This window comes from Suricata suricatta, chromosome 7, assembly GCF_006229205.1.
Source record: "Suricata suricatta isolate VVHF042 chromosome 7, meerkat_22Aug2017_6uvM2_HiC, whole genome shotgun sequence".
Taxonomy (NCBI): Eukaryota; Metazoa; Chordata; class Mammalia; order Carnivora; family Herpestidae; genus Suricata; species Suricata suricatta.
In genome coordinates this window covers 100,797,985-100,816,659 of record NC_043706.1, presented here as the reverse complement: position 1 = coordinate 100,816,659, position 18,675 = coordinate 100,797,985, and the positions used below count along the sequence as shown (strand labels likewise).

The 18,675-nt window shown below is 38.3% G+C and overlaps 1 protein-coding gene across 2 annotated transcripts; it reads right to left on the bottom strand.

The window, feature by feature from the left end:
• Positions 1-3,251: 3,251 nt before the first annotated feature.
• Positions 3,252-18,218, bottom strand: RSPH4A (radial spoke head component 4A). Of its 2 annotated transcripts, XM_029945582.1 has the most exons (6): positions 17,545-18,218; positions 14,146-14,380; positions 8,367-9,107; positions 6,867-7,017; positions 5,654-5,771; positions 3,252-3,516 (listed from the first exon to the last, which is right to left on the bottom strand). In XM_029945582.1, exons 1-6 carry the CDS (start codon positions 18,216-18,218, stop codon positions 3,273-3,275), a joined length of 2,163 nt encoding a protein of 720 aa, XP_029801442.1. In that variant the 3' UTR covers positions 3,252-3,272. The 2 variants fall into 2 exon arrangements, with proteins under 2 accessions (XP_029801442.1, XP_029801443.1); XM_029945583.1 differs by lacking the exon at positions 6,867-7,017 and having other exon boundaries at positions 3,494-3,516.
• Between the last annotated feature and the right edge of the window lie 457 nt (positions 18,219-18,675).

Here is an 18,675-nt window from a genome sequence, read left to right as displayed (position 1 = left end):
TATGTCCCATATATTAATTTGTTTAGTCTTCAAAATAATTCTGTAACACAAATTCTATTAGTCCTGTGAAGAAGCTGAATCTCTGTAAGGTTAATAATTTGCCCAAGAAAATGATTGTAATACAGGGTGTGAACCGCTTTCTCATTTCCAAGCTCAAGCTCTCTCCATTATAGCATTCTGCTTTCTTCTCTTGTAAAACATATATAATGAAAACATCTATAATGCTCATCACTTAGAAATAACCTTAATATATTGCCAGAGTCCAGGTCCAGCAGGTCCAGGGTTCTCCTGAAAGATGGACGGTGTTGGCGAGAGAGAGTGAGAGAGCCTCAAGTTTCTTTCTGGACACCAGACATCCCTGGCAGGCGTCTCTGCCCTACTGGCAGGCATCTCTGCCCTGTCTGGTTCTCAAGCTTTATTTATGGTGAAAGGTACAAAGACCAGAAAGAGCAGTAAATGATTTCTCATAGATAATTTTTATAATTTTCCAGGACGTGGGTTCTGCAGAAGTTACAATTCTAGTAGTAATGACTGTTATTAAAAAAACTTAGCTACAGGCACTCATGTTGTCATAGGTAATTTTTACAAAACCTCAGATCTAGCCTTAAGGGAGCAACCTTTAACCAAGAGACAAATAGCATTGTTTAGTAAAGATCAGTGTTTTATGAGTAAGAGTCATTAGGCTGTTTATAACTCTAAGAAAAAGTTCCCAGAAAAACAGGATTCTCAGGAAACACAGTCCCAAAGATGATTGATACATTTTATTGCAGTAGTGACTTTTACAAAGGTGTTCAGGCCCAGGAGGTAGTCAATTATCAGTTAATTGCTTAGGGGGAAATTACATGTTGCATTAGGGTGTATCTAGTTTATTCATCTTTTCCCTGACCAGGTGCAATCTTACCTCAGGGACAGGGCAGGGGGACAGGCCACTCCTGACACTAATCAGCAAAGCACTTTGAGGTTTGGTGCCTAAGCAGAAATGAATGTTTCAAGAGGGTAGATTTTTGGAGCTGTCTGGGGGCAAGAGACTGTGCAAACTTGCTGTACCCTCACCAGGAATTTTCACTCTACTGGTGAGTTCAAATAGCTCCCAACAATATGTAACAGAGGGATTTGCTTTTGTTAAGTGTTTATACTCTTACCCATAGAACTATGAATTGGACTCGTGTTTCATGTGTCCTGTAGGAAAGAAACTTTCAGATTCATGTTGGATTTATCACGTAAGGTTGCAAGCAGGGATCCTACTTCAGCCAATTTGAGCAGAGGGGAATTCACTGAAAGATTGTCAAGAGCTCAGAGAAAACACAGGTAAATAAGAAACTGCTGGAACAAAGGTGGTTCTAGAGGCTAGATTTACAGCAGAACAATCAGGCGAGGAGTCAAGGTAGAATGTCTCTGATCAAAATTCAGATTCTAGAGAGGGCACATCTGATTGGCAGGAGACTTTGCCATGGGACAGTAGATGTTATACAACAACCAAAAGCAACACCATGGAAAAAAAAGAACATACTTAAATGAAGTTTTATACATATTAGCTACTTCATCAAATAGTGAAAGCTATACTCCCAAGAATGAATAATATTGCCAATTGGAAAATTCTGGAATTCATCCATTCTAATACTCTCCTTTAGACTGGTAGCCAGGCTTCTACTTTTTATCCTGTTTCATGCCACCATTTCTTCTTATCTGGTTTCCTAACTGGTCTCCCTGTCTTGATCCTTTATTAGCCAATATTCCACATGAAAACCAAATGTTCTGAAGTATGGATGTGATTTTGTCACTTCCTAGCTGAGTCCTTTTCATTGCTCCCGGATCCTGACAGCCTGGGGCCCTGCTTACCTCCAGACTTGTCTCTCACCACTCTCAAAGCTCCATTCCTTCCAGAGTCCTTTGCCAAAGTAAAGTAATTTATGCTGCCTAGGACCCTTCTCCCTTTAGTTCTCCACCTCTTGGGAGTGCTTTCTGTATGGACCAAATCTGGGTTAAATGCACCTTTTAAGTATTTGATAGTAGTGTTTTTAAGCATAGATCAGTGCTTTGTGAACTGCCAGTCTGTGACAAGATAATTACAGAAATTAAAATTGTTGTGGTATTTTATTTTCAAAAACAATGACATTGTATTCAAATTTTAATTTTTAAATTGGCATTTCACAGGATTTAAGAGCACTGTTCTATGGTATCCTGTGATATTTATATCACAATACCTGCTAAGTTGCAATCTCTTCTAATTTTTTATTTCATACTTCCCTCCTTGAATGGAAGGTCTAAGATTTCAGGAGCAACATCCAGTTTTTAAAAGTAATCTCAGAGTGTCTACCACAAAGAGGACTTAAAAATACTTTTTTCAGGAATAAAATAATAACTAGTTTTAGAGACGCAGTGCTATAAAAACAGTAATCTGAAGTCTTTGGATATCCCAGCTGGCCATCTGTGTGCAAATCTTTTTCCCCTAAGCAGCTAAAACCAATTTTTTTAGGATAAAACAGTCAGACTGAGAACATTTTTTAAGAAGTAACAAGTAAAAGGTGTTAAAATTTTGAGTGTTCCCAGTCTTTGGGCAGGTGATAGAATTATAAATCCTCTCCCCAACAAAACAAAAAACACCACACCCTACGCATACACACATATGCAATATTTGCATAATGTCACAGATTGGTTAGAAATACATGCTCTAATTCAGTGATTACCAATATTTTTGGTTCCAGTTCCCATTGACACAAAAAAATATTAAAATCCCTAAGATTTCGTGGATTACATCTTTCCATGTTTGCCATATTAGAAATTAAATTTTTTTTCTCAAAGAATACACATGATTCTATTAGCATTAGCCATCAGAACAGTGATGTAAGAACATGTCATCTGGCCTCTGTAAAATGCATTGTGCATCCTTCTACAAGTACATATTAATAGCTGCCCATACAAAATTCCAAACTTGGCATTTCAAGGAATGACATTTTGCACATGAATAGTTGCCAGTATTTATCTAATTATATGCTACAAGTATGTATGTAAAACTGGTTCCGGGGCACCTGGGTGGATCAGTTGGTTGAGAGTCTGACTCTTGATTTCAGCTTAGGTTATAATCCTGGGGTTGTGGGACTGAGCCCTGCGCTCTCCGCTGAGTGTGGAACCTGCTTAAGATGGTCTCTCTGCCCCTCTCCCCTGTTTGTGCTCACTCTCTCTCTAAAATATAAATAAATAAATAAATAAAAATAAAAATCGGTTCCACATAAGGTATACATGGATCAGTCTTACTCAAGCCCGGGCTAATTTTATTCTTGGTCATAATCATCTTCCTCCTCTTCATCATCCTCAGTTTCTTCGTTTTCCTCAGTTGGAAAAACAACCGCTTCCTGCGCAGCTCTGAAAGCCTGCTCTTCTTCCACAGTAGGATCATCCATTTCTGTAATTTCTGATCCACTAGGGTATTCTTGACACACTGGTGGTAAGGCTGGGGGTGTGTAGTTGTCTGGACTATATTTGTGACCCCAGCCTATGTAGAAATTCTCAAACTTTCTATAAAGTTAAAAAAAAAAAGGTGATCTTTATATAATTTTTCAGTAAGAAAAGTTGATCTCTAAAAGTCTATCCTTCTCTCTTAGAGTATCATAATCCCCTAATTTTAAAACAATGCATTTAAGTGCTAGAGATGAAATTTCCCTCAGTGATTCTCCTACCATAGGAAATGACTATGATCTAAACTGCCTAAGCTGATGAAGCAGCCAGCTGACCCTGTCAAACTGTACCCCACACCTAGCCCACGACTAGTGCATTGCTGGAATGGCAGAGGATTCTTGCGACTGGTTACAAACCTGTGTGTGATCTTTCAGGCCCAACTGTATGCACTTAGAAGGTTTTGCCCGACAGGCCTCACAGGGGAAACCGCCGTCTCCCCCAGACCTGATGCCCAGCCAGTGCTTCGCAGCCTCTAAGGGAACCTGCAGTCAAGGACTCTGGCCTATCTGGCCTGTCATGCTCTTCGCATGGTGGAATCCTAGCACAGGTGCCTTCTTTCTAGGCCTTATCTAAGGCCTTAAGCAGAGGTCTTTTCTTTTTTTTTAGTTTTTTTTTTTAACACTTATTCATTTTTGAGAGAGAGAGTGCAAGTTGGGGGAGGGCAGAAAGAAAGGGAGACACAGAATCTGAAGCAGGCTCCAGGCTCTGAGCTGTCAGCACAGAGCCCGACGCAGGGCTCAAACATACAAGAGTGGTGAGATCATGATCTGAGCCAAAGTCGGACACTTAACTGGCTGAGCCACCCAGGTACTCAAGCAGAGGTCTTCAGGTGCCTCTGCCACGGCCTCCTCATGGGTTTGGGAAAGGAGATACACCTTAAGGACACTTCTCCCCATTCTGACTCAGTACTGAGTACTTTTTCACTTCTAGCTCTGCCCCCCACCCTCTGCCAGCTTCCTGGGTCTTCAAGGCCATAAAGACTGCAGAAGCCTGGTATGTGGGGACTCCTCAGTGAAAATGACCCCCAAGGGAAAATGGGATGGGGGCAGTCAGAGTTTTCTCTTGCTTATCACAGTAAATGATCAAAAGCTTAATTTCATTTTGGACTTGTTGCTTTAATGGCATCTCTGACATGTGGCAGCTCAGCTCTCTCTCCAGCTTAGCTGAGCTTCTGACCCTGGGCTCTTGGGTGAGAAATGGAAGCGTATGTTCTGGGTAAGGAATGAAAGGACATTGAGTTTCCTCTTGATCCTAATTCTCTTGAAAGTGACATATTTTAAGTTATTTTTTATCAAGATGTCCAACAAAAATTGAGATTAAATTAATTTAAACACTGCATAGAATTGCCTCCATTAATCTTAGAAAATGAGTATGGCTATTACTCGATCACAGAAGAAAAGTCATATTTTAGTTCCATTAATTGGATAATTAAAAGGACAGAAGTCTGAATTACTCTAATATTGTAAATTTGATGCTTCACTGTGTAATACAGATGTTATCTGAATAAATCTTAGGGCACACACACTTGACATGCCAAGATGGATTAAAGCCACAGTAATCCCCTTTCTCCTTACCAAGTATTTCTGGCACCAGACAGCTCCAGAAACGAACACCAGTGAGAACATAACTCCACTGAGTAAACAGCTTAACAGACTGCACTGGTGTAGGCTCCCTGGAAATGGTTATCTTGGCAACAGGAAGACGCTCCTCCTGGACAGCGACACTCTACCCACTATGGAGTCTGGGGACTTCAAAATCTGCCTCCAACCTTTTGTTCTCTCTTTATCCCAGCCCCGTTTCCTAATCTGTGAAATGGGGGACCTCTCTCCCCAGAGTGATAAGAACTCATGGGGAAGATGTAGGTGCAAGTGCTGAACACGACTCTGGCTCATTGCCCAGACCTTCTTAGGTATCGCTCCTCCCTACCCCCTACTCTGGGTAGACTGCCCCAGGCCCTTTTCCCCTCCCATCCTGGCCTGGGGTTATTGCGAATGGCTGCCCTGAACAACCACCACTTTTACTCTGGGGTTGCTCAAACTCCTGAGCCCAGGTTTGTACTTCACCTGGGGAAGCAGATGAGGGAGGGGAGATAGAAAAGAAAGAAAAAAAAACTAGAACATACCAGTCCAGTGATAACTTATGCTTTTTAGCACTTAAATAATCACAATAATGGTTTTTTAATTTGTCAAGTACTTACTTGCCATTGGAAAAGGCATATGCTCCAGGCCAAAGGTTGGATCTAAGGACTGCGATAGCATATTGAGGAATGAGATTTGAGGACAGCCGCGTTGTCCAAGGCGGTATATTCTGGATCTCTGTAAACCAAAGAGAAATTCAAAAACTTAACTCCTAAATAGACAAGGATATACTGTGTAACAAGAAGCTCTTTGTATAAATCTTAAAACACACATACTTGACATAAAAATTAAACAGCAGCTTAACATAAAATCAGAAGGATATTTTATGAAAGCTGTGGAACAACAAAATCTGATTCTTTGTATGCATGTGTGTGTCCATCTGTGCAGCAGAGAAAAGTTTTACTAAGGGAGAGGAGGCCTATCTGGTGGAGAGAATATTATTTAATGACCAAATAAAAGATTAAATTATTATTATGGAAGAGAACAAGGATTACAAGCAAAGATGCCCCAAAACTGAATAGGAAGAAACAAGAATATGAAGAGAGTAGTAGATTTTATTTTATTTTATTTTTCTTTTAATGTTTTTTATTTATTTTGAGAGAGAGAGAGAGAGAGAGAGAGAGAGAGAGAGAGAGAGAGAGACAGTGTGAACAGGGGAGGGTCAGAGAGAGAAGGAGGTACAGAATCTGAAGCAGGCTCCAGGCTCTGAGCTAGCTGTCAGCACAGACCCTGATGCGGGGCTCGAACCCACGAACCATGAGATCATGACCTGAGCCCAAGCCTGTTGCTCAACCGACGGGGCCACCCAGGCATCCCGATAGTAGTAGATTTTAAAAGCCACAGTGCCTCATATGATATTTTGCTGTAACTACGTCATGTGTTTGTGGCCGTATGTTATGGCCTGCAAAATGCAAGACAAGAATGATACACAAGATAACTGTCAGCATTTCCAGTAAGAGCTGCAGCCGCTTTACGTTTCCTCCCTGCATCACTCCTCCACCCTCTGTCCAAGCAAGTCGGTGGTGAGGTCAGTTATATTCTCTATTCCCCATTATCCCAAAACACATGAAGGGGAAAGAGGATGAAGTTTTGGTTCTTATCCACTTTTTACAGGTTACCAACTCCCATTTATTTACCATATAATATACATAGCATATAACATATACATATATAAAAATATACTATAGTATCTAGTATATATATGTAAGTTACATATACTATATAATTTATATATAATCTACATAGTATATAATGTAGTTTGTGTAAAATTACCTAAATCTTCAGAGATTGGTGTCAAAAGAGGAGGGCCCACTTCCTGTTCTATATAGTCAGTCTCTTCTCCTTTTTCTTCTTCTTTTTCTTCATCTTCCTCTTCTTCTTCCTCCTCACTTTTTTGTATAGGGTTAAACCAATTACAACGACCCTGGGAATGAGTATTGCAAGATTTAGTAATCTAATGAGGATCTTGAAATGTTGGAATATGTATTTGGATTGATGCAATTATCTTTAGGAGGTCCTACTGATTGAGAATTTGATCATCAATCATTTATTCATTCAACATACATACCAAATGCTAGGTTTTTGACCTAGTTTATTTCTAGCAAAAAAATCATATGATTTATTTCAGAAATTCGCCAACTTCTTAAAGTTACAAAACATGTATATTTTAAAATTCACAGAACCTTCATGAAAAAAACAATGCATTTTACTAATTTGTCATAAATAATTTATATGAAAGTGGTAAGGTACTATATTAGTAGTGGTACTAGTAGTAAAATTTTAAATGTGATAATAGAGATGCCTAGGTGCCTCAGTTGGCTAAGAGTCTGACTTCGGCTCAGGTCATGATCTCCTGGTTCGTTGGTTTGAGCTCCACATCGAGTTCTGTGCTGGCAGCTCAGAGCCTGGAGCCTGTTTCAGATTCTGTGTCTCCCTCTCTCTCTCTCTGCCCCTCCCTTGCTTGTGCTCTGTCTCTCTCTGTCTCAAAAATAAGTAAACCAAAAAAAATTTTTTTAATGTGATAATAAAGTCAGGTAAGGAAGTTTGGGGTTATTGTTCATTTAATTAACTCTTATCCAGAGAGATATTAGAGCACCTCTTACATAGATCAAAGTATAAGGATTCTCTGCCCACAGATGAGACAACATGACACAGTGATTAAGAGGATGGACTCTGGATCCATTCTGCCCATTCACATCTGACCCTGTTGCTTCTTGGCTGTATTTTCTTGGTCACATTTTCTAAACTCTTTGCCTCAATTTCCCCATCTGTAAAATAAGGATAATATTAGTTTTTCATAGAGTTGTGAGGATTACACGAGATAATACACATAAAGTGCTGCTAAGAGCACCTGGAAGAAGAGGTGCTAAATAGCACTGTTTGTTTTCATTTTTGTTCTACTATTTTATTTTTCTTGTCATGAAAGCTTCATGTGTTTTAGAAATAGAACAAAAGAACTGTTCCCAAAACTAAGGTACCTATCTACATTTAACATATAAAATATAATTTCACAAATCTAAATCCTTACATAACTTGTCAAATTTTCATAGAAATATTTACTTCATTTCTATTTGGAAATAAAAATGTGTTTGAGGATCCCAGATCTATACTATTTGGCAGTTATGTAGTGCTCTGTGTTGTCATTGGTTTTTCAAAGGTTTCTTTGTCTAGGGTCTGAAGAACTTTGTTTTGTATATACATGTGTACATTGTAGAGACACTTTAATGAGTACTTGCTCATTGGCTGATAGATTGAGTATTGCAAAACCCCTACCTGAGACAGAATGTGTTGCACATGGTGAACCCAATTGGATAGGGATTCCACAAGATCAATCACTTGGATGCCTTCAAAATCAGGGTTTTCTTCAAAGCTGTCTCGTCTGCCTTCCACCTCTTCCTCCTCCTCTCCTTCCTCTTCACCAAACTGATAGAATCCCAGAGGGCTGACATGGGTCCCTGCTGAAATTCTGGCAATTTGTGCTCTTAAGTAATTGCTCTCGTTTCCCGGGAAGGGCGGGTAGCTTATGATGGGAGTATCCAAACGCCCAGTGAAAAATTTCTTTATTTTTCTTGCAGTAACAATTTGTCCAGGCGTAACCGATGGTAACTTCACCCATGGTCTTCCTGGTTCATTGCAAACAAAATACACATATTTGTTGGCACCCGTCCTGTTCTCTTCTTTTGGTATAGCCTGTGGCGTCTTGTAAAAGTTCCTTGGTAATTCATCTTCGTCATCTTCATCAGCTTCGCTATCTGCATCGTCCCTCTCTTCAGTTACCTCTTCCTCTTCCACATTCTCTTCATCCTCTCCCTCACGGAATTCTACTTCAGCTACAATATAATTCATTTCCAGACCCAAGATCTTGCCCCAGAAACGACATCTTTGGATTGGATGGGTGTCAGTAAGCTGCTTGAGGGCAAGAAATATGCGATAAGTCTCATCTGTGCCCAAACCAACGCCAGCTTGTTCAAAATAAAAAGCTGACTCCATTACATTTGGGAGAGCGTTTTCTGCCTGGGGATACAAATGCTGTGGTTAACGTTTTGTCTATAAGAGAACTGTTTGCTTCCCTTTTCCTTTTTAAACACCTGGTATTAATTTTACTATCTCTGTCCACCATGTCTTTAACATTTCTTGCAATATTTAGATCAAGCTCCGATAATTCCTGAATTTCAATTTTTCCCCTATTACTTACAAATGTGACTTCTACTATTATGTCTTATACTTGTCAATATAACAGTTGCCTTGTTATCTGTGTGTATCTTAAGTAAAGGTAATTTAAGCTACTATGAATAATAAAAATTCAACATCCTCTTTTTATAAAAAATATTTAACTGGGCTCTTTACTATCCTGAAATAATAAAATACAGTCTAGCTCCTATATATATTTAGAAAAAATGTTTATATATGTTTGTATATATTACCATATTTTTCTAAGTAATAAATGTTTATTATGTATATATGGTAATATGTAAGGTAAATAAAAATCAACATGGTCCTCTATATAGGGTAATAAACAGTATAAACAAAAGGAAAATATAAAATACGTGCTCAGACATGACTTCCTTTGAAAACATAATTGAGATAGATGTCTTCCCCTACTTACAATAAATACTTTTGGATTCAACATAAGGAAGAAAAATTTAAAAACGCTTTCATAAAAGAAATACAGAGATGTGAAAAAGCAAAGTCTCAAGTGAACTGTAAGAAAACATTAGTGAAAAAGTAGAAAATAACCTTAAGATAGGGATCACTTGCAAATTTTAGACCAATTTTAAACCTTGAAATGGAGAAATTGAGAGCATTTGCTATTCTTACAAATGATCTGCTTTTTCTTTTACTATAATTTTGATGTCAAAATAAGCATAAAGACTTTTTTCAATCCTTATCTCTTTCATGCTTGATGTCTACTGGACCCCTCAGTCTCTTTTTTAATTTGAGTGTAGTTGACACAATGTTACATTAGCTTCATGTGTACACACAGTTGGACAAGTTTCTACATTATGCTGTGCTCACAAATGTAGCTACCCTCCATCACTATACATCACTATTACAGTATCATTAACAATATTCCATATGCTGTGCCTTTTATTTCAGTGACTGATTCATTTTGTAACTGGAAATGTGTATCTCTATCTCCCACTCCCTTTTACCCATTTTGCCTATGCCCCCCCCACTTCCCTATGGCAACCATTAATAGAACTGATTTTACTTTTTATTTATAAATTTGTTGGGTTTTTTAGATTCCACATCTGAGTGAAATCATGGTATTTGTCTTTCTCAGTCTGACTTATTTCACTCAGTGTAATACCCTTAGGTCCATCCATGCTGTCACAATTGGCACAATCTCATTCTTTTTCATGGCTGTGTGATATTCCATTGTCCTATCCATTTGTTTTTCAATGGACAATTAAGTTGCTTTCCATTCCTTGGCTACTGTAAATAATACTGAAACAAATATAAGGATGCATACAGCTTTTTGCATTAGTAGTTTTGTTTTCTTTTGGTAAATAATAGTGGAATTATTGGATCATATGGTATTTCTAGTTTTAATTTTTTGAGGAATCTCCAAACTGTTTTCCACACTGGCTCTCACTCATGATCCTACTGTGCCTTCTGTACCTATTTATTCTTAGTCTCTAATTGTTTCCTTTTCCTTAACTGAGCCCTGAATATTGCTGTCTTCAAGATTTCAGTCATCATTCAGTATTTTGTGCTTGGCAGATTTCTCTCACATCACTTCAAGCATTATGTGGTTGTTTAAAATCCTGCTCTCTTACTCTGACTTTTCTTCCAAGTTATGCACCCATGTTTCTAGTCAGTTGAGTAGTCTACCTATACCTCAATTCAATTGAGATTGAATTCACATTTCTCTCAAAATCTTCTTTTTTCTATATACCTTATCTTTGCCATTCACTCAGTTTCCCAAATTAGAAAATTCCATCATCTTTGTTTCTTCTGACTCCTAGACTTTCATATTTAATTAGCTACAGTCATATTGCTTTACCACCTAAAAATGCTGTTGGCATTATCACCTCCTCTTCAGTTTATTTCTACCATACTACTTTCCATCCTGACTATCCTGTCACAGAAGGCTTTGAATGTTCTTTTTGCAATCCTGTTCTAATCGTTCTCCTTCCATTCTTCTCCACATTATGACCAAAGTTACCTTCTAAACCACAAGACAGACTATGCTATTTTCCATTAAAAGCTTCTCTTGACTTCCCATTGTAGAGAAGAAAGAACTTTCTTATAAATACACAAGAGCAGTCTGGCTTTAAGCACCTTGTTTGGTTTGTTTCCATTGCTCCCTCATGCTTTACCTTCCCAAATATTAAATAATGTTTCCTGACTTTCTGTTGTTCTTTTTGTTCAGAATTTATTCCTTATAGTGTTTATCTCATGAACTTCTACTTTTTCTTCATGACCCAAATGAAATATCACCTCCAGTACAATTCCCAGTAGTAGAGTTAATTGCTCCTTTCTGTTTCATAGAATGTCAAAACAATATAATAACAATTTCTACTATCCATTGGGTTCCCAGTATGTTACAAACCTTTCACATGTAGACTTTCCCCTTGAGTTATTGCCATATGATCACCCCTGAGGCTTGGAAAGGTTTAATCACTTACTCATAGTCACACTGAAGATAAGTGATCAACCTAGGATCCTAATTCAGATGAAAGTTCCTGTTTTTCCCACCATATGAGACTCTATTATTGCACTAATCAAATAGCTTTACAGCCTTTTTTTTTTTTTTTGCTTTTTTTCACTAGACTGTGAGCAACTTAAAGTAGAAAATTCTGTGTATATGGGTTGCCTAGGTGGCTCACTTGGTTGGGCATCTGACTTTGGCTCAGATTATATGATCTCATGGTTTGTGAGTTTGAGCCCCACATCAGACTGTGCTGACAGCTCAAAACCTGGAGTCTGCTTCAGATTCTCTCTTTCTCTCTCCCTCTCTCCCATCCCCTGCTTGGGTTCTTTCTCTCAAAAATACATAAACATTTAAAAATATTTCTGTGTATATCATTTCATGTGTGTATCTTTTTCATGTGTACATGGCATGCAGTAGGTAATTACAATGTTTGTGAATTAATTGGTAAATGAACAAATGAATGCTGAGACCTAGGAACAGGAATTCTGATGTGGTCAAAGACAGCAATAGAAATATGAACACTCTAAACATTAAGTCGGTACTCCAACTTAATGAGTTAATGAGTTGGTCACAAAGCTCATATTTCAGTGCATCCAAGACCTATGTGACTTCCTATTCCTGCATCTTTCTCCTCTCTGAGATAGAACTTTTAATTTTCATCTCATAGCTCAGCCATTTCTTGCCCTAAAACCAATCCTATTCTTCACTAGGAAGAATTTATGAAATCTGGTTAAAGAGCTCATGTTCCAGGACCAAAACACTTTGTTTGTGTTCTCACCCCTAGTTTCCCTAGTTTTAGGATGCAGATCCCTACTTTGTGACACTGTGCCTATGGATGGCCCAATGCCCCATTCTTATACTGGAATCTGACTTCTCTTTGATAAGCTCCCCCATGACAGTGTCTGTCTGCTTGATCCCCACATGCTGATTGCCCCCAGACTTATAATCACTGTATATGGCTCTTTCACCACACTTTTGGAGTAAGATATTTTCAGAAAAGGTGCAGCTGATGTCAACTCCTTGATACTTCTAACCTGTTCCTTCTGAGTAGTCTGTATCCCACTGTGTCAGGTTGGGTCTCCACACAAAGGTTGTAGAGTTCTAGACAGTGTACCTACTGTCTAGACCCCTACCCTCCTATCTTTTTCCTGACTGAACTTTCCACCCTTTTCTGAAAATATCGTACACCAAATGTCAAATTTGCAAGTATATAAGCAGATTTTAAGTGATCTAGTGGTAAAACACGGAAGCTCAGTAGATGTACAGTGTAAATTACTCAGTAGTATCAATTACAAGTATATGGGCATTCAAGAAACAGAATACTTGAAGCTATTTTTAAATATTTGGGGCTAAAATTTGTGTAGTACAACTAATTTTATTCTCTAATGATAGCTTTTTATCTCTATCACCAGCTTTATCTGTAAATATTTTCAACACTTTGTCTATGGAGAGTAAAATGAATATTTCATCCCTCTCCCCTTGTATCATGCCTCATTGATGTCTTGCATAATATCAAGACATAATATGAGGAATGTGCCCTGGAAAAGAATGCAAATGACATAAAAGGTACTTCTAATTATTCTAGTAAATTAAAAGTGAAAATATACAACTTGTTTTAAAGCCCAATTTTAAACTATCTGATGTTAACTCATTCATTCAACACATATTTAATAAGAAACAGCTGTCAACCCAGATTGGTACCAGGTACTTTGGAGAATATAAAAGATGAAAAAATCATTTTTTCTGACATTAAGAAGCCCAACCCCACAAACATATACCAAACAATTAAACCTGTGAAACACAATGTAAAAAAAAAAAATCAGAATCTCTAAACAAGGAAATGTATGGTGTGAAATGAGGTTACACATACTATTTAAGAAACTATAAAAGACAGTTGATATGTGCCGGGAGCCAAGGAAAGAGTTAAAGAACTCTGATGGAAAAGTTAAGACAGAATTAACTATCTCTGGTGGAATGTTACAGCAAGATAAGCAGCAGTAAATAACTGTTGGTTCCTGGAGGGGTGTAAATAACTGTTGGTTCCTGGAGAGTCGGAAATACCTGCTGGCTCCAGGAACTGAGATTACCATTTGTTAATGTCTGACAGGTCCCTGGTACCTTGTACCTCCCCCTGCATTCTTTCCTCCTCCTGCATTTTTCTTCTCCCTTGCACATGTATATAATCAGCCTCCATGATTAAACGTTAGAGCTTGATCAGACTCCTGTCTTGCTCTCGTTCTTTGTGTCTCTTGTTCCAACCATTCACCCGTTCCCTCCTTTAGGTACCTGTTGAATGACCCCGTGGGCCAGGGCAGATATAAATTTAAAGCCATATTCACTCTTCTGAAATAAAACTCTAAGATTGAATTATTCACATTTATAGCTGTGGCTTACTATTTCATCTTCTAGTTCTTGGTCAGCTCCTTCCAAATTTCCCTGGAGAAAAAGAGCCCTTTGCTTCTCTGCTATCTCATACGTTGGAAGCATCTCATTCTCGTTTTGGAGTGTATCTAATTTTTTCCTAAAATGTTCCATCTTCACATCTTGGCTGATACTTTCAATGATGTCCACAGCATCTTCAGGACGTTCATCTAAGACCTTGGTGAGCATATCAGAAAGATGATCATATCTACCCGAAAAGAGAAAACCCCAGATAATATCCATGTCAAAAAGCTTTTAAAGAAACATTACATGCAGACTCAGATAGGTGGTTTCTAGGAAACTTCAAAACCTCAAAGCCTTCAGTATCTTCAGTGGATAAACACCATTAATTTCATCACTGCCAGAAAGACCCTATGCTAGAATTTTCCTTAGGAAATGCCTCCAATGTGATATGAATATTTAACTTATTAAAACACATATTACAGCAAGATACATATATTGTATCAGGTACATTTTCACATTTGATTTTATTTGAAATATTTAGTTATATATTTAAGAGATTAACCTTATTTTTCATTTTTCCCCTTAACTTCTTTTTCATCCTCCTTCCACTACATTCATCAAATCCAATTTGATTTCTAAATCCTGTTGACTCTTGTAAGATATGTTTTCTTCCACTTCATTTCCAAGACCAATTATCTCCTTCAGAGTTTTTAGACCTATAAGAAATACATTGCATATTGCAACCCCTGCCCACACACAACTGAAAGGAAAGTGTCATCAAATATTATTCATCTTTATTAAAATGTGATGTACTCTTAATACTTTTGTCCTATTGTTTTAAAAACATTGCCCTAAGGGGGCACCTGGGTGGTCAATCGGTTAATTATATGACTTTGGCTCGGGTTATGATCTCATGGTCCAGGAGTTCGAGCCCTGTGTTGGGTTCTGTGCTGACAGCTCAGAGCCTGAAGTCTACTTCAGATTCTGTGTCTCCCTCTCTCTCTGCCTCACCGGCTTGCACTCTATCTCTCTGTCTCAAAAATAAACATTTAAAAAAAAAAAAACACTTCCCTAGGCACTTATTTCATAACTAAATTAGTGAGACTGCCTAAAGGCAGTTAATTCATTACATTTTATACGGCTCAGGTATTTTTTCAAATACCAGATTTTCTGTGTGAATTTACTATTTATGAGCAAAAAATGTCTGTCAAAGTGCTCTTCAGTTAGATAGAAATTCCTCTGTCTGATTTGCAAACTTGCCTAAATTTCACCTCTGGCAAATTCAATCCAGAGGATTCCATCTCTCCAATTTCTTTTCTAATAATTAGTTCAATTAGAACTTCTGCTCCAGGGAGGTAAGTCTGCTCAAAATCAGTTTCACATGGTTGTTAAGTCCTAACCTGAGACTTTTGCTCATTGTGTCCCATATATATCATTTCTCTCAAGAATTAATTTAAAATATATTTTGTCCTCGAGGCTTTATCATGCAAGTCATTCGTGAAAACCATTCAATGGGCTTCTCTGAGCTCACTGGTCCACTGCTATGCAGTTGCACAGAGTATATATTTCCCACTCAATAACTGCGTTATGGTCTTACCTGACCAAAATTAGGTTTTTGTTTTTGTTTGTTGATGTTGTTTTAATACATCCCCTCCCTTATTATAGTGAAGCAAAATAGATGCTCTATAATTGCCTAATTTCTATTAATTGCCCATAGGTATTATTTTTCACTTTTTTCTATATATTTGTACTCATCTAATGGATCTCAGGAACATCAAAGAAAAAATATGGAGATCATGCAGGCAACTAATGTGAAGGGCTGTTTAAAAATATTATATGTGACAAATAAATCCTTCCTTCCCAAAATATTGCTATTCTTATAAGTGAACAGAAATGGAGTTTGTTTACAACTTCATCATGCTTCCTTAATATTTGTTCAGTATTGAAACTCAAAGAATCCTCCAGGATAAAAATATCATTGCTTACTAGGCAGCTGGGCTGTAACTGGAGTTCTTGATTTGCTCCAATAAGGACCATATATGCCATTGAATTGAGGACTCTAAATCCAAATTTTCATTTTTAGGTTTCAGATTTTAATATCATGTGCGCATGAGCTTTATTTATAGTTCTTCAGGCAAGATATTGTATAGGTTTTTAAAGAAATTCACACTTGATAATGCCTTTGTGTCAAATTATCAAATGCGTTTATTAGATTTTAATTCATAGTTATAGCTTTTTCAATTTGGGAGGTTTAATTATTTGTTTTACTAGAATGGCAATTCTTTTTTGTAGGCTAATTTTATTCAACAGAGTAAAACTAAAGTCATCTTGTATTTCAGTAAAGACTTTTAATTGTAGCAACAATATTTTTCATGGCTGTCAAATAACAATTGCATATAAGAGATAAAGTCATTCTTTACCAAATGGTTCTTAACTGCAGGGTCTAAAGTACTTAGAAGATAATAGTGAATATTATGGAAAATATTAATTTAGTGCTCAGAGATTTAGCATTTGGAAATAAAATAAAATTTAGGTATTTAATTAATATCAGTTATAAAATAATTCCATAAAGAAATTTTTTCCATTTTTATGTTTGTGTTCAGTTTTAAATTTTTAGTGAACTCTCAAGTATGTATAATGAATTTTTCTGGAATTTTAATGAAGTTTGTAAATTTATGTTTGTTATTTAGTCCAGAGAACTATGATAATAAGTTCATATGAGAAATTCAAGGAGAATAACCACTGAGTATAAATCACATCCTTGAAGCTTAGTAAATTATAGTTTAAAAATTGCACTTTAGAAAAAATATTTTAAATTGTCAATCTCAGGTTTGGGGGAAGATTTTTCACATGAGATATTAATTTTAAAAATTCTTCAGACTGAAATTATTGTGATCAATTCTTCTGGTTTACCCAGGACTGAGGGGTTTCTCAGGGTATAGAACATTCAGTGCTCAAGTCAAGACAGTTCTGGGAGAACTGGGATGGTTGGTAACCCCCACGCGGCCTGTGGGGGAAACGCAAAACCAAGCCACACAAGGTCCAGGGCGCTCAGATTCGAACCATGCACTCTCTTTCACGGGCAGACAGTTACTTTTTATATGTACCTCGGAGAGATTCTTGGACTTCACTATCTTCATGTTCTCTGTAAACCCAACATTCCATAATTCCTAGGATTTATTTCTGTGTGCCAAGGGTTTTCAAAGAAATTAAAAGAATCCCCACCAAAGACCTATTTTAAGTTCTGAGAGGCAAAGAGTTCTTAAACCACCAACTCACTCCTACCAATGCAGACTTTTCAAATATATTTCCATTCACCCACAGAAACACACTCACACATACTCACACCCCCTTTTCTTTGCCAACTCCACACACACATACACACCCTTTTAACTCTTTAGGACTTACAAATTTAAGCCAGACTTGCTACTGGTCTTCAGGAGGTAAGCCTTAGCACTCTGAATGGCAATCTCCAGCATGCTGGGGGCCACTTCAGAGGCCCCAGGTTCAGCACGATCCAGATCATGGTTACTGTTTGAGTCTTCCTCCTGAAAGACGTTAAATCTCAGCTCTTTTTGTTTAGAGTTGTTATGGTTCACATCTTCTGGTCCATACAGGTGATGTTTGGTTTGCTGAGACTGTCGAAAGGTGATTCCCTCTGACTGGCATGTTTGAGAAGCAGTCGGTTCTCCTTTATCAGATTGTTCCAAATGGTGGTCCTGAGGCGTCCCAGCTTCGGGATTCACACTAGTGGTTTTGTCTGACTGCCATGGTGCTGCAAGGTCCTGTCTAGCCAGAGCCGGGGGAGAAGGAGTGTAAGAACCCTCCTGAGGAAGGGAAGGTGGAGATGATGTGCCTGGTCCTGCGAGGTCATCCAGAGGGGTGCTGGCTCTGGACTCTGGGCTCTGAGGAGGGCTTCCTCTGCGTTTGGGTCCAGTGTCCGGCCCCTGCTCCAGTTCCAAGGGCTCAGACAACCCAGACTCGGGACCTTGGGAAAAAGCTGCTACTTCTTCCCAGGGCCGTTCTGCTTCCCCCGGATCTTGGTTTGCTTTTTCTTGCTTCGAGGATGTCAAGTCTTCCATGGAAAGAGTCAAGAAAAAAAAAATTCTGGATGAAGCGGGCGTGCAGATATGGAAAGTGGCAACGCAGAACAGTTCCTTTGCTGAGGTCGGTTAAAAGATTTCGGGGTCCCAGCTGCTCAGCAAGTCGTAGCGTCCTATCTCCTTAGCAACCCAGGCGAGGTTTCCTCTAAAACTATGCACACCATTTGCCAGGATCCTAGGGAGGAGACCAAGCACGGTGAAAATCCTAGGTTTGTGATTTGGTGGAGCCTCTGCTCCTCTTCCTACCGCAGCCAATCCGGCCTGCAGTTGACCGGTCTTGGCTGGAAACCCGAGAACTGGTCTGGCGAAGCGAGAACAATGGAGAGTCGTCATACGGCGCTGGAGAACTTTCAGGGTCTGATAGTTTGATTCCTGTTGCTGGGAAAGGGGCGAGTCCTGCATTCCTGGAGAGAGAATGCATTTGCAGAATGCGCGC